Below are 15720 nucleotides of genomic sequence, written 5' to 3'. Positions count from 1 at the left end.
GTTCCCAGCAGTGAGTCTGCACACATTAGCCGATATGCCAAATTTTTGTGAAATTTTCAGAGATTCTCTCACCCCCCTATAAATTATACCAAAAAGTTCAGCGAAAAGGCACAGTCAGAAATGGTCACTTTGTTCATTTGGTTGTGAAATCAGCAAGAAGGCAAAATTTTGTCTTTTGCTTTGTGTTAAACAAAATTTAAAACACCCACAGCTCTCTCTCTTTTATTCCTTTCCTGATAGCAATAATGCAGGTGAACGATCAGCTGCAGAGAGCCCAGTTCTAAGACTAGGCTTTTAATTGCATCTAACTGGAGGCAATACAGACCTTGCAGCCACAACCGAGGTGGTAACGATGATTTAGTCCTTTGCGTTGGGATAGGGTCAGTCGGTCCCATTTTTCATACAAGTTACACAGGCCAGTATAAACCTTTCCATCATAAACCCGGCCTGGGAAACACAGCAAGGGACACAAATTAGTTCTTCTCAGGTCAGTCAGTTGGTTTCCTGAGCCTGCTTGTATCCTCAATCCCACGTACATGCCTTTAGTCACAGTTCAGTAATCTGTTTATTTTGTTCTACTAGTCATGGGCGTAGTGAGATAGATGCTGGAACTTCCACAAGTTGGAAGCGATGTACCAGCTGTGAGAATCTCCCCCCACAGCATGCCGATGACCACTGCCATCACGTTCCCCTCCACAGCAGGGTAAGGTGTGGGTGTGCTGGCACCTTACAGAGCAACAGGACTTGGTATAAGCTCTATCCCAGTTCTCTTTGCATCCACATATTATCAACTCATTGGTCCCAAGAGGCTTTTCCACTTCTGGCTCAGCGAAGTGGTGTCTTGCTATTTCTAATCACACCGACCTGTACTGAAATGGGCACATCTTCTCAACTATGGGTTAATTGCCACTGAAATGTTCACCACTGGATATGTGGTTTGCAAAATGGGGAGATTTAAGGAGAGAAAAAAGCTAGACGCATGTGTTGCTAAGGGAGAGAGAAGCCCCAGAAATTGGAATGCTCTTGAGAGGTTGTCTCTGCAGTCTAACTGGTATGTGATATTTCTGCCCAGAGAAGCATACACACCTTGTCTAAGAACTTGCTCGTAGAGCTGCACCCTGTCCTCCATGCAAGTGTTTGGCAGGTTAGATACAGACAAAACAGAGGTCCTAGACCTCAGAGACCCCAGCAGTCCCTTACCTGTAATCAGATACTGATACTTATTGACTTCTAGTTTGACCCCACAAAGACTCTCAGAAGCTTCTGTGTAGATATATTGAACTTGTGGCATCTTGTCAAAGCCCCTGTACATCTAAAAGGAATAAATAAAGGGGTTAGATTCTGTGAGGAGGGGTTTTTCAGCACTGTTGGAATTTCCCTTGGGTCCCTTAACTGCATCTGTAGTTGTGGTTCTGGGCAGCACACTGTAATGTTTATGAAAGTAAGGAACTAATGGTATTGGCTCAGCTCTGACATACTGTAGGTACCTGATTTCAAAGCCTTGTCTCATACGCCCAACCTACAACAACCCATTACAATCCAGTTCCAGCACACAACCTTTCTAACTTCATCTCATTCTTGATTAGGAGTAGCCACATCTCATGGGTTCCAAAGTTCAAATATCCCAAGCTATTCCTAAGGCGAACCTGAAAAATGAAATTTGAGTTTGTGAATTGCATTTACCATTTAAACAGTTTGTCTCCCCTCAGGAGATTTAAAAAAAGACCCACATTTTCCAGGCTCTGTTATTTTGGATGTTTCAGTTTGAATGCCCAGTTAAAGGCACCTGCTTCAAGGCCTGATACACTGGGTTAAGCACTCACAGCTCCCCATGACTTCAGGGTCTTACTATTTCTCCAGCTAAAGAAAGGTTTAAGAAACCAGCCACCCACCCTCAAATTAGTACTAATCAGTGCCATAATGCTCAAGTTATCATCTAGAGTCTTCATTATTTCTGTAGAATTTCTCTACCATCTGCTCTGCCCCTTACCTCCACATCTTCTCACAAGTAGAAGCCCCGTTATTTTCAAGTTAGAGAGAACTTTTGATCCCATAAGTATTCAAATGGATTTGAAATTAGTCAGAAATTACTTTGACAACCTCCAGAATGGATCAATAGAAGTCTTGCAAGTTAACTACCAACCATGCTGAATTGTGTGGCATTGTGCGAGTAAAATACACCTAAAAATGAAGATTAAAGCTGCTTTTGTTTTGTTTTGTTTTTAAATTTCAATTACTGTTTTCCTGAAAAAGTCAAAAACAGAAAGTATTTAGCTAAATTTTGATGACACTTTTTAAATGTCTTTTTGCCTAGTTGTACAGGTGGCCAAAATTTAGACAGAAAACACTGAAGGGTGAGGTGACTCAGCTTCATGAAGTTTCTTCCCCTACTTGGCAAAGTCTACAAAACACATGTGATATCAAATCCTTGCAAAGTAAATGCTCAGTGCAATGAACCTCACTGTTTCCTCTAGATCTGCCACTCTCCTTCCTCCGCGCCCCTCCGTCTTTCTACTGCATCATCATAAAGACCAGTTTTGCTAGCTTGAAGTTTCTCCCCTCTACCCGCTGCTTATAACTAGAGATATCTAAGCAAAACAAACCCCAAAAGCTATGATTTTTTGTAACTATGGAAAAAATTCCAGATCTGAAGAAGTGGGTGTGTCTCACGACAACTCGTCAACTAATACATTATTTTGTTAGTCTGTAAAGTGCTATAGGACTGGGTTTTGGTTTTTTTGTGAAGATACAGACTAACACAGCTACCTCTGTATGTATCTGTTTCTTCTAATTCTAGATGTGCTAATAAGGGCCATTAGTAATACTCCAGAGAAATAAGGGCTTGTTCCTCACACTGATGATCTGTAAATGGCTTTGATTTTCCTTTAAGCCCAAACTGTGGTTGGACCTACGAAGACATGTGGCCAGGCCACTTGATGATGGAACCCATTTTGGATTTTCCACTCAAGGTGAGGAAAGTAGACACAGAGCACAAAAAAACTCCCACCTGGGGCAAACAGGATATAAAGGTTGGAAACCAAACAGTAGGGGTGGTGGTCAGATACCAGGAGACCTCCTACTAAATGCCCAAGGTGCCTGCTGGAAACATCTAAGATTGAACGGGGGAAGGATTGGGCCCAAACTAGGAGGCTGCCTAGCTTGTGAAAAAGATGATTAGAACAACCATTAGGGTAAGAATTTGCATGTAACAAGTTTCTTAGTGCATTAGGATTAGCTGGTTTGTTTATTCTGACCCACTTCATTGGATGGGTGGAAGTAAAAGAATCCAGGATATAGATAGCAGCAGAGGCCACGTGTGGAGGAGGAAAGGAAGTTACCTGTCATTAGTAGGACCCGTTAATGAAGCAAATTAAACTGGATGTGTCTCATTCATAGCATGCACAAGTGCGAATATGAAAGGCAGGGAAATTGCTCTTGTAATGTAATAGCCAGTTATAACCTTTATTCAAGTTTAAGTTAATGGTGTTAAATTTGCAAATGAATTCCAGTTCAGATGTCTCCCTCTGTTGCTTCATTAACGGGTCCTACTAATGACAGGTAACTTCATCTCCCCCTGCACCCCCCCATCCTGGCCCACCATTTCTGCTGTATATACACCCTGGTTCTGTTATTTCAACCCATCTGATGAAGTGTGTTTTACCCAGAAAGCTTATGACCTAATAAATTTGTTAGTCTCTACGGTGCCACAGCATTGCTTGTTGTTTTTGGCGTTACAGACCAGCACCGCTACCCCTCAGATTTTTACTATGATCTCTCTGTTCTCACTTGCAATCACTTAAATCCTACTTTTTACACTTATTGAAGTCCCTTTGACTCTCAAACCCAGTGTAAATAATTGTTACCTGGCAGGGAACTACCACTGTTCATATCTCTGTTTCATAGATAGGGGGCAGATCTGATAAACTCTCTCTTTGTAGAACTCTTAGGTAGAACAAGGCAGATTTATTAGGGGTTTTGTTACTCTTTGGGGCTGCAATCCTGGGTGTTGTCAATGGCCTCATAGCTGAGCCCTCCCACAGTTCACCTGGTTCACTGTATGTGGTTTTGCAGTTGGGAGGGGGGGACCTGTTACCCTAATGCTGTGCCTTTGCTGGGGACACCAGAGTTTCTGGCCCAGCAATACAGTGGTGGGGTGCCCCAGAGGGCTGGTAGGCTCAGAGGTATGACCAGCATACCTGGGGGAAACCCATCACACTCTTGCCTCTCCATATGTATATTGCACTGATTACTGTGGCAATCTAGCAGTCCTGTTACTGTGCAACAGCAATATCACATAAAGCAAAATTCATTCCAAAGAGCTGGTATTCTCCAGTCTTGCTGCTAATTATGCCTGACAACTATGTAAGGAAAGAATTTTTTTTTGTTTTTTTAAAGTTAATCATTCCATACCAGTAGACTTGCAAGAATCATAATTGGAATATTCAAGCAGATACTGAACTGAGCATAAGCCTCATATTAAATAGTTGATCCTTGCATGACTTGCCTCATCCACGTCATTATCCTTGCAATGTTCTTGGTCTCCAGGGCATAAAATTAGATACCCTGATTTATGTCGTATGTCTGTACATGGTCCAGTGGTTAAGGCACTAACCTAGGATTTAGAAACCTGGCGTTTAATTGCCTGCTCCTCCACAGGCTTCCTGTGACTTTGCACCAGTCACTTCAATCTCCCAGTGCCTCCCTTCCTCATCTGTAAAATGGGAACAACAGCTCAACTTTACAGGGGTGCTGTGAGACTACATGAAGGGTCCTGAAGCATTCAGTTACTACAGTAACGGAGATCATGTCTTAGATGGTATAAATGAAAACAAAGGGGACTGTGTCCTTTTGGATAGTACCAAGCACATAATAGGCTCTTAACCGGTAACAAGTGATACGGTACTTGTTGATTTATATGGGAACACATTAAAGAATTGAACCTCAGCCTCATCTGGTACTGCAGAAAGTGCTGCAAGCAGCAGCATACTCAGCCCCTGGAAAAATACTTCACCACACACTGCAGGGACTCCTCTAGCTGATTCTAGGAGTTGTATTGATGGGCTCTACAGAGAACTCCTGCCAATCCCTTTCAAGTGCAGCTGCCCTGTCACGGGGGACATGGAGGCTTGGGGGAGGGAGTGCAAACCTGTGAGAAATTACGGGAGAGAGAAGTCTTCTACAAAACGACCCTTTCCCAAAAATAAATAAATGTATTCCAAGCATTACTTCTGGATGCATAAAATACTTTGTATTACCACTGCTTCATCCCCTCACTGTACATTTTAAAGGTGAGCTTCAAGCTAAAAAAAACAAACAAGCCCTTTTCTGTAGGCAACATATCGTCAATGCTTCCTCTTAACCAGGCTACACTGGGATAGAGTAAACACTTAGGCTTGGTCTACAGTAGGCAGGTAAGTCGATTTCAGATACGCTAGTCTAGCTATGGCAATTGTGGGGGTAGAATCGACATGTCTGAAATCAACTTACCTGGCTGTCTGCAATGAGGGAGGTTGGTGGGAGCACTTCTCCCACTGACCTCCCTTTATTGCAAGGAGTACAGAGGTCGACTACCAACCCCAGACAGATAGATTTTGCGCATCTCTATCAGACATGTGACATCAAACTCTGGAAGATTGACCCTGACCAGGTTGATCTTCCCAGAGCCTAGACATGCCCACAGAATACTAAAATCTGATCTAGTTTCTTTTCAGGTCCCTGGAGTTGTTCAGAATAGGTCCTAGAATGCATTGTGGCATCACAGCTTGCAGAACCAAGAAATTACACTGCTGTCTAGGGCCAGGTCCCATCAGCTCAGGGACAACTCTTGGCATGGAGTTTTGGAAAAATAAATAAATAAAGAGTACTTTAGATTCCAAAAAGAAATAAAATAATTACTAGATTTTTAAAACAACAAGCCTTGGCACTAAAAAGCCTTCCTCTGTACTGCATCTATGGACTGGCTATGTGCTTTCCATCCAGGTGTCTTGGGAGTCTAGCTGTAATATTGCATGAGGAATTGTGGGACGTTACAGAAGTGTGGGAGCTGACCTGAATGAATGCAGGGGACCAAAAAGAAAACAGGAAGCTAGACTGTTATTAATGTGTGCACTCAGCTCTCTCGCCTTGTCTAGACTTTCCCTGTCTATGTCTCAGCCTGGTTAGCCAGACAATTCAGCACTGTAAGTGTGCTGCTTGTTTTTGGTTTTCATTTAAGGGTGCAGGGGGGGGGCTTAAACGTGGCCAGCAAACACCAACATGTGAGTTGCATCATGAGTGCTGCTAACAGGCAGCTGTGCAATGTCAGATGCCCAACTGGCTTTTCTTTTCAGCGGTACAGTAGTACTTCCAACAGGGGAGAGCATCACCTGCCTCAGCTTCTGCTCCCCCTACCCTCCTGCCCACAAAAGCTGCACACCTTGCTACTGATTGCTCCCAGAGCGGCACAAGGCTAGTAGGGTTTAAGAGAAGATGCTCAGATTGCTTATTTAAAGTTGTGTCTGTGGGGTGTTCCAGTTAAGCGGAGCAGTTTGACTGGCACAGGTTCAAACAGGTTAAAACACGTGAGACAATGGATCTCCCCTGCTGTGCTAGTAGAATCGCACATGCCAATTCGTGCCATCTCTTGATGAAAATAAAACCTTGCTGGGTTTTGTTTGGCACATGGTTTCCTAACTGAACATTGTGTATCAGCTTCTGCTGAGACAATTGTCCCCTTACGGTCTTGGCATAGATGCATATGGATTAGTGGGATATCTGCTGCAAAAACCACCAACCCCATCAAGCAGCACAACCAAATGGAAACAGAATGGGAAACGCTCCCGTAGTTTGGCTTCCCTAACATAAAGGCTTTTGGAGTACGGCTGGGTGACTTTTCACAATAGAGCATGAATATGGGAAAAGAAAATTCAGACATGGGCTACATCTACACTAGCCCCAAACTTCGAAATGGCCATGCAAATGGCCATTTCGAAGTTTGCTAATGAAGTGCTGAAATGCATATTCAGCGCTTCATTAGCATGCGGGCGGCTGCGGCTCTTCGAAATTGACGCACCTCGCCACCGCGCGGCTCGTCCAGACGGGGCTCCTTTTCAAAAGGACCCCAGCTACTTTGAAGTCCTTACTCCCATCTGCTCATATGAATAAGGGGACTTCGAAGTAGCCAGGGTCCTTTCGAAAAGGAGCCCCGTCGGGAGGAGCCGTGCGGCAGCGAGGCGCGTCAATTTCGAAGTGCCGCGGCCGCCCGCATGCTAATGAAGTGCTGAATATGCATTTCAGTGCTTCATTAGTAAACTTTGAAATGGCCATTTGCGTGGCCATTTGGAAGTTTGGGGTTAGTGTAGACACAGCCATGGTGTGACTCAGCCCTCTCAGCCCATTCAACCCTCTCACCTTGTGTCTTCAGGCAGAATTATAACTCACATCAGTTTAGTTCAAGGTGACTGCCCTAAATCCCAGATCACTGTCCCAGAAGATGCTGTCATTAGAAGCCCTTTGCTGACAGTGGGGTCGAACCTGTATTATTCCAACCAGAGAATTTTCTCCTCTCTCCGACAGTGGCCCAGATTCCTGGAAACCTCTGCTGGTCTTGAACTAGCATCACCAGCACTATTCCCAAACTGGAATGCCTTCCCCTGCTGACAGAGTCCACTGTGGCCAAATTGGAGGACGACTCAGACTCCATTATTGATAGGTGAAGGGAGACTCAAGCACCTGAAGGCTTTCATGAAACTGCCAAACCATATTTATTGCTCCCCACTTCTTCTGGCAATATTTTTGCGTCACTGTCTGGGGTCTCAGCAAGTCCTGACACTCTGAATATCTGACTTGGAACAAATAGGGTGTGTCTACACTATGAACTAACTTCGAAGTTAGGCACTACTTCAAAGTAGCCTGCAGAGAGTCTACACACATTTTCCCTTACTTAGAAGTTAACTTCGTAGGGAGCCCAACTTCAAAGTCCTTACTCCATTCCTGGGAACGGAGTAGTGCCCTACTCCGAAATTTAACTTCAAGGTAGGGTGTGTGTTATTTTTGTAGTGTAGACATGGCCATATCGTACTATCAGTAGTTGGTAAAGAAAGCAGGTGGTGATTGCCCTGACCATGTCTACAATTCCAAGATCAGGCACTTCATACCTGAAATCTGTCTGTGTGCCTGAAGGAAGGGAGTGCAGCAAAGGACTACAATAGCAGGAAATGCTACAGGGAAGGAGAACAAGGGTTGTGGGCTGCAGCATGAAGAAATGGAGTAGCACTGGCGGTGAGGTGAACAGAGAGAGCTGGAGGATGGCCCAGCAGGACTGGCATAGCACAGGGTGCTGCTTGTGAGAACTGGGATGATTGCCCAAGGCGGGAGGGGGGGTGGCTGTAGCCTGTCTCACTCTAGTCAATATGATCAGTTGCTTCCTTTCCCACGCACAAAATTCAGACTTTTTTAAAGAGCAAAGACCATTCCAAAGCGTGAGCAAACACAGAACCTCAGCACTTCACCCCCTCTTACGTGACGGGCAGAAATTCCACTCCCGGAAAAGAGCCCTGCTAAGCCCGACTCTTGTAACGTGTGCGGCTTTGTGATCGCTTATGAAACAGGCTTTCTGTCTCCTCCTCACAGCTTTGTTGCTTAGCTATAAACTGCCTTATAAAGAGAGTTACTGTTACAAGACAGGCACTTTTTCCTGAACCTTTTCTTGGTCTAATATGTTTCAGATTTCTGCAACAGCTGCCAAAGCTTTTTCGTTCTTTTTCTTTTATAAAAGACATAAACCAGTCTTATGACTGGGGTTCTGCAGCCAAGAAAAACAAACTCGGGCTGATTTTTTAACATTACATAACAAGGGGTCAGCTGGCCAAAAAATCCAAAGCAACAGGTTAAATGAAATCTGTGCTGAATGAGAACAGGAATGCCAGTTCGTCATGATGCAGAGAAAAGGTCACTTGTACCGTGATTATTTTTGTCCATGACTTCCTGTAGGGAGACTCTAGGAGTATCACCTTCCTGGTTCAGAATCAAGGTCCTGGTGGGTGACCCTGCCCCACTCACCCGATAGCACAGGCTCTTGTGTCCCATAGGGCTAAGCCCAGCTCACTGCTCTGGGTGTTATGACCTAGCATCTGAGGTCACAGCATCACTTACTCAAATGTGACCCAGTCGCCCTCACCTCTCCCAAATTGTGGCAGAGGGGCAGCTTTGGCCTCATGAACCAGGTCACAACACAGCACCCGCAATGGGAACCATGGAGGGGGGGAAAACGACAGAAGTTGCCTGTGGCAAGTACAGAGTGGCTCACTCTTCAGGGCCCTGCTCGCCTCAAGAGGCCTCATGGTCTAGATGCTGAGGCTGTAGGTAGTTAGTGCCCCCTCCTTTGCCAGGGCATTTTTAGCTAAAAAAGAAATCAGTCCCATATCAGTCCCTGAACCTGCGGGTTTGACTAAGTTGTCCTCTGATTGCTGTGTGAATCTTGATAAGCAGTAACGTGACCAATCTGCAACCCTAGTTATATGGCTTTGGGCAGGGGAGGTCTGAGTACAGTAAACCCTCAATTTTACAGACCCCAATTTAGCGGACTGTGGGCCAAAAAAAAAAAACAAAAAACAAAAACCCGCAATCCGCCATGGCTGAACCCTCCCCTGGGGCCTGGATTGCTGCCGCCAGAACCACCACGTGCTCCTCCCATCAGCGGCGGGGTGCATATGCAGGCAGACAGCACTCGCATACATGCCCCACCCCAGTGGGAGGAGCGCGTGGCAGCTCCAGCATCGTCGTCCTTCCAGCTGTGGGTCCAGCAAGCATCAGCAGTGGTGGCTCTGATACGTCACAGGCATTTTCTTTTGGGGTGGGGTGAACTGGATCTGGGCAAGCCTAGTGGGGTGGATGGGCAATAAACCCTCATTTTTAACAGACTTTCGGGTTTAACGAGCACCCCTCCCCCACATCAGTCCATTAAATCAAGGGTTTACTGTAGCTGGACGAGAATGGAAATTCAAGGGACTGGCAATGAAAAGTATCTCATCACCTGTAAGTCACAAGTTTAAATCTAGCATAGGCTGAAAGTGTCTGAAAGCTCCTCTCCCTCAGCTGCTGAGGGACTTTGTGAGGCATCTCTACTTTTTCAGTCCAGCTCATACTGGACAAGTTTCCACAAAACTGCCACCACTGGAACTAACAGCCTTGCTGACAGTCTCAGCAGAGAAGCCAAGGCTAGAAGAGGCTGAACCACTGATCCCCAGACAGGCAGTCGCACTAGTGGAGGCCTATTGGTAGGGCCAAATGGAGAGGCCTGCACTTTGGCTGCCTACACTGTGTCTGCTGGAGCTAAACAGGACTTCAGTATCCAGAGCTGTCATTCAGGTCTTTCACCAAATAAGCATTGAGAATAAAGGAAAAACCTAAATACCCTCTCTGAGGGTATGAATCTGTAAGTAGTTGACCCCACTCCACTCCCCTTTCACAACTAACACGACTAGGTCCTAAAAGCAGACAGGTTTAGCAATCAGCAAGTACTCTTGCCTTGGTACCTAAACCTAGCACGAGGTGCCTATACACATACATACCTTCATCTGCTTAACGGTGTAGCGCATTGTTCCAAAAGGTCCATCTTTCATGAGCTTCTTCCCCACCACTTTGGCTCGGATAACTGTCATGGGAGAAGAAAAACAAAACAGAGTAAACAACACGGGTGACACCATTTCAGGGACTCTGATCCAGGCATTAGACTAGACTCTTCAGTTCAGGAGCACCTCATGGGTAGATGACACCGTAAAATAAAAATAAGGTTAAACCGTGGGACAGCTAGCCTCCAGGTATACTCTGTGCTCAATGAACAACTATTTGCTTTCCCCCTGCACACATGCCTATTAAGAAATGACTTTTTGATTCACAGGAGTTCATCCGAGTTACCAAAGACCATTGGGTGCCTTACTGTTAATAAATAATTTCCTTCCAAAAACAACAGGACTCAGACCCCTCCCAGGAGATGTGGAACCACTGAGCTCAGTTGAGCCTGTGTCTATGCCACTGGCAGGAGCTTGGTGCAGAAGTTCTACCATAAGAGGTTTCAGCTGCAGAAATGGCCATAATTCCCCTCTGCCGCTATATAGGGACCAGCATAGTCTAGAAAGTGGGTACATGGGCCAGGGAAAGGGCCATGACTAGGGACTGTGTTGATGTGGCATATTCCCTTAGCAGCCTACACCAGTAGGGTCTATATAGTAGAAACCCGAGATATGCACAATTAGCGTTCGCCTATCTCAGGTTAACGCAACTGAGTGGCAGGGAGCTGGCGCCTGGCTCCAGACTGCCTGCCACTCAGGGGAGCTCAGTTTCCTGGCTCCTGTGCATGCGGTATAATCTTTATCTTCTGCTGAATGAATGCACACCAGGGGAAATGCTCATTTAAACAACTATTTGTTACTTTGCTAGAAGATAAAAATCCCATTGCCCAACTTGGTGATTTAGAGGCATGACAAATTTCAAGTGGTGAAGAAATTTCAATGGAATTTTGAAATGCAAGAAGTTTTATGGCATATCATAACAGCTTCCCTATTTATTAAGCTTGTAACTAAAATGTTCTAAAGTTAAAAAAAAAAAAAAAAAAGACGGCCTCCAGTTGTTAGCCAATTTTCCCCTTTTTTTAAAAGGTCTTTTGTATTATGGTAACACAGAGATACAGCAAATCAGGATCAAAGCCCCATTGTAGTAGGTGCTTTATGAATATAGAGCCAAAGATGGCCTGGATGATCTTACAGTCCAAGGGCTAGTCTTGATTACACAGTGGATCGATGCTGCAGCAGAGGCAGAAAGTCAGCCTCCGAGTCCTCTTGTGTTGACTCTGGTACTCCACCAGGATGAAAAGAGTAGGAAGAGTCAAAAGGAGAGCATTAAGAACTAGAAGGAATGGTGAAGTTGTTTCACCCCTATTCCCTTGTCCCTCTTGTGTGGCGGATGAGGGGTGTTTGGTGGGGGAGCAGTGAGAGGTAAGAAGGTGTGCAGTGGGCGAGGGTTGCTGGGGTGGGTCACTGTGGGCGTTGGGGCAAAGGCCTCCCACAGGAACTCCCTAACCCGCAGCTCACCCCTTTGTGTCTGGCAGCACAGGGCAGCGGGCAGCTGCTTGTACTCGGCAGCAGTGTCGGCAGCCCAGCCTGGAGGAAGGGCTCCTGTTTACTCTCCACAGCATTGTGGAGATCACAGCAGGCCGCAACCAGTACGAACATGTTCGGGAGGCTGATCTCCAGCCTTGTTAGGTCACACTGGGTTTGACCAAAGGTTCATCCAGCCCAGTGTCCTGTCTGCTGACAGCAGCCAATGCCAGCTGCCCCAGAAGGGGTGAACTGAACAGGTAACGATCAAGTCATCTCTCTCCTGCCATCCATTTCCAGCTGCTGACAGAGGCGAGGGACACCATTCCTACACAGCTTGGCTAATAGCCATTGATGGACATAACCTTCATGAATTTATCCAGCTGTTTTTTAAACCCTGCTACAGTCCTGGTCTTCACAGCCTCCTCTGGCCAGGAGTTCCTCAGGCTGCCCATTAATTTCATTTGAGAACAGGTTAGATAAATGTCTATCAGGGATGGTCTAGACAGTACTTGGTCCTGCCACGAGGGCAGGGGGCTGGACTCGATGACCTCTCAAGGTCTCTTCCAGTCCTAGCATTCGATGATTCTATGAAGTGCCGTATTAAAAAGATCAGGTTTTTACCATATAGGCTGGTGAACGGAACTACCAGAAGTTTCTATTAGCCATCTACCTAGTTACCACCACTTGGCAGCTTCTCGTAGGTCATAAGACAGAAGCATTTTGAAGAGGAATATGAAGGAAGAGAAGGTAGTGGCTTTATGGACTAGGTGTTCTATGCACAAAATGTGAAATGGAGGAAAGTCTGTCGAAGAGTTATTTTATTTCTGTTATGGTAATACCAAAGAACCCCCAATCAAGCACCCAGCCTCATCATGCAGGGGATTCTACAAATAGGTGACAAAGAAGAGACAATCCCTCTGAGAAACAGGTAATAGTGGATGAGATAAAGGGAAGGGAGGTTTAGGACAATGAGACCATCAAAAAACAAATAAGGTTTCTCCTGGAAGAAGTGGGAAAACAAGAGAAGGAGAGTAGTAGAATCATACCAGTGGGGGGACAATGTAACATTCAACATCAGAGAAGCAGGGAGAACCAATCTGCAGGGCTTTAAAGGCAAGCACCAGAAACTTGTAATTGAATGCACATGACCAAGAGAAGCCCGTGGATGGAGTCAGAAGGCTGGGTGAAAGGGTCAGATAACAAGCCAGGCAGATTTAAGAAACAAATTTTCAATGGACTTGAAAGGAGTGAAGCGAGTGTCAAGACCACCCTCTGATGGAGTCAGAAGCAATGGTTGTTGATAGCACGTATAGTGAATTTAAAAAGGGAGAAGGAAGATGGGGCAGTAGTGTCAGTGGGTCAAGGTGTGGGCTTCTTTTTATTTTTAGGATTGGTGAGTCCACAGTGTGCTTTAGGCTTATGATTAAATTTCCCTTCAAAATCCAGGAGGGAGAGCGGTGAAAACAGCTCCAAAATCACTTGTTCAATGTCTGGCTTTGGGCCCACAATCTTTCACCATCCATTACAGAAGGATCCAACTTAGTCTTTGCTAGTTTCAAACTGCCCCTACCCAAAAGGGCTAAGCAAAAGAGCATCATTCTAACAAACCAAATGAAAAATTCAGTAATTTCCAATACCTTCATTAGAATTAGGGAGCCTAAGTCTGCTCTAGCTTTGAGCCCTATCCAATCTATCCTATTAATTTTAATGAGGATGCATAGGGCATTAGTGCAAATTTGGTCATATTCAAAGAGTTTCTGTTTGAGATCTTGCATGTGTGCACGCAGACAGTGGGAATCTCAAAGGCATAGCTTAGTTTTTGCATGTGTGGTGCTCTTTGTATGATGTCACAGCTGCCCTCCAATGCTGAAAACAGGATGGAAGTCAAAGAGAAAAAGGTCAATTTGTCTAACAGATGAACACAAACACTCTTTTCCTGTATTCCACCCGAAAGAAGTTTGAGGGCTGTTTCTTGCTCCTCTACTTCAAATAGCTCTTTACTGATATCAGGGCTATTACAGCACGGTTCTTTTTTTTTCTTTTTTTAATACATTCTGCAGAAGATAAGAACATTCCACTAGTACCAATTCAAAATACCGGTGATAGCTGTCTATTAAGTAAAGCATGTAGCAGTGTTTATTTGTGAACTTCTTGGCAAATGTATGTTTTCATTTTCTTGTACTGCCAAAATAGATGAACTCTAGGAAAAATAAAGTTCAGGAAAGTAGTAATTTGTACTTAGATCTGACCCTATTGAAAGGGTTATAGATTTGATGCAGAATACCATGAGGATTTTAAATATCTCTTTGAAGAGTTGGCTTGTTTTCCCATTTGCCCACTTTTTTCTGTAAGCTTCTAAAAATCAGAATGAGAACTTCCCAGGCATCAGAAATTAACTAGAACAAACAATTCCTGGAGGGTTCTGTGAATTCACAGAATCAAAGGACTGGTAGGAACTTGGAGAAGGCATCAGATCCTATCCCATGCACTCATGACTGACCCAAGCACCATTTATCCCTGACAGGTGTTTGTCTAACCTGCTCTTAAACACATCCAATCATGGAGATCCCAGAACCTCCATAGGCAATTTATTCCAATGGTTAATTTACCCTGACAATTAGGAAGTTTCTCCTAACGTCCAACCTAAACCTCCCTTGCTGCAACTTAAATCCCTTGCTCCTTGTCCTCCTCAGCAGTCAAGGAGAACAATTCTTCTCCCTCCTCTTTGTAACAGCCTTTTAGGTTCCTGAACACTTATGTCCCCTCTCTGTTTTTTCTTTTCCAGATTAAAACAATTTTTTTTTTTTGCCAAATCTTCCCTCAGAGGAAACCCCATTGTTCCTAAACATTTATAGTCATTTTTGTTGCTCTTCTCTGGACTTTCTCCAGTTTGTCCTTGTCCTTGAAATGTGGTGCCCATTACTGGACACAATACTCCAGTTAAGGCTTAATCAGTAGTACAGTAGATCAAAAGATTTATTTCTTGTCTCTCTCAAAAAAGCTCCTGCTAATACGTCCCATGATGCTGGGGGGGGGCGTGGAATTTCCAATAGTGCCACATGTTTGATTCAGATTTAGCTTGTGATCCACTAGACTCCCAGATACCACTCCACAGTACTGCTTCCTAGGTGGTCACTTCCTATTTTGTATGTGTGCAAATGATTTTTCTTTTCTAAGCAGCATACTTAGTACTCGTCTGTATTGAATGTAATCCTATTTATCTCAGACTATTTCACCAGTTTATCCAGATCATTTTCAATTATAATCCTGTCCTCCAAAGTACTTACAACCTCTCCCAGCTCAGCCTCAGCCACAAACTTTACAAGGGTACTCTCTAGTCCATTATCTCATTCACTGATGAAGATATTGACCAGAATCAGTCCCAGAAAGTATCCCTGCAGAAGAACCCCACTCATTATGCCTTTCCATCATGACTGTGAACCACTGATAACCATTCACTGGAAATGGTTATCCAACCAATTATGTGCTCACCTTCTAGTAACTCCAACTAGGTTGTATTTCCCTAGTTTGTTAATGAGAAAGTTATGCAAGACTATATCAAATGCCTTACTACAGTCTAGCTATACCACATTTACTGCTTCCCCCGGTCCACAATGCTTGTTATCCCATCAAAAAAGTGATC

At 44.6% G+C, this 15720-nt stretch overlaps 2 protein-coding genes across 5 annotated transcripts in view; one reads left to right on the top strand and one right to left on the bottom strand.

Annotated features, from left to right (window-relative positions):
- Positions 1 to 15720, top strand: part of SYN3 (synapsin III) — a 262176-nt gene that overhangs the window by 83214 nt on the left and 163242 nt on the right. The window lies entirely within an intron of this gene.
- The window catches only part of TIMP3 (TIMP metallopeptidase inhibitor 3), a 56156-nt gene that overhangs the window by 5117 nt on the left and 35319 nt on the right, over positions 1 to 15720 (bottom strand). Inside the window, exons 2-4 of the mRNA XM_075008144.1 lie at positions 10551 to 10633; positions 1201 to 1312; positions 326 to 447 (exon numbers count right to left, since the gene is read on the bottom strand). Coding sequence (XP_074864245.1) covers positions 326 to 447; positions 1201 to 1312; positions 10551 to 10633 — 317 coding nt within the window. The remainder of the gene's footprint in view (positions 1 to 325; positions 448 to 1200; positions 1313 to 10550; positions 10634 to 15720) is intronic.

The sequence above is a fragment of the Carettochelys insculpta genome, chromosome 1 (assembly GCF_033958435.1).
Source record: "Carettochelys insculpta isolate YL-2023 chromosome 1, ASM3395843v1, whole genome shotgun sequence".
Classification (NCBI taxonomy): domain Eukaryota; kingdom Metazoa; phylum Chordata; order Testudines; family Carettochelyidae; genus Carettochelys; species Carettochelys insculpta.
The sequence above is the reverse complement of the archived record's forward strand: the minus strand, read 5'-3'. Positions and strand labels throughout refer to the sequence as shown.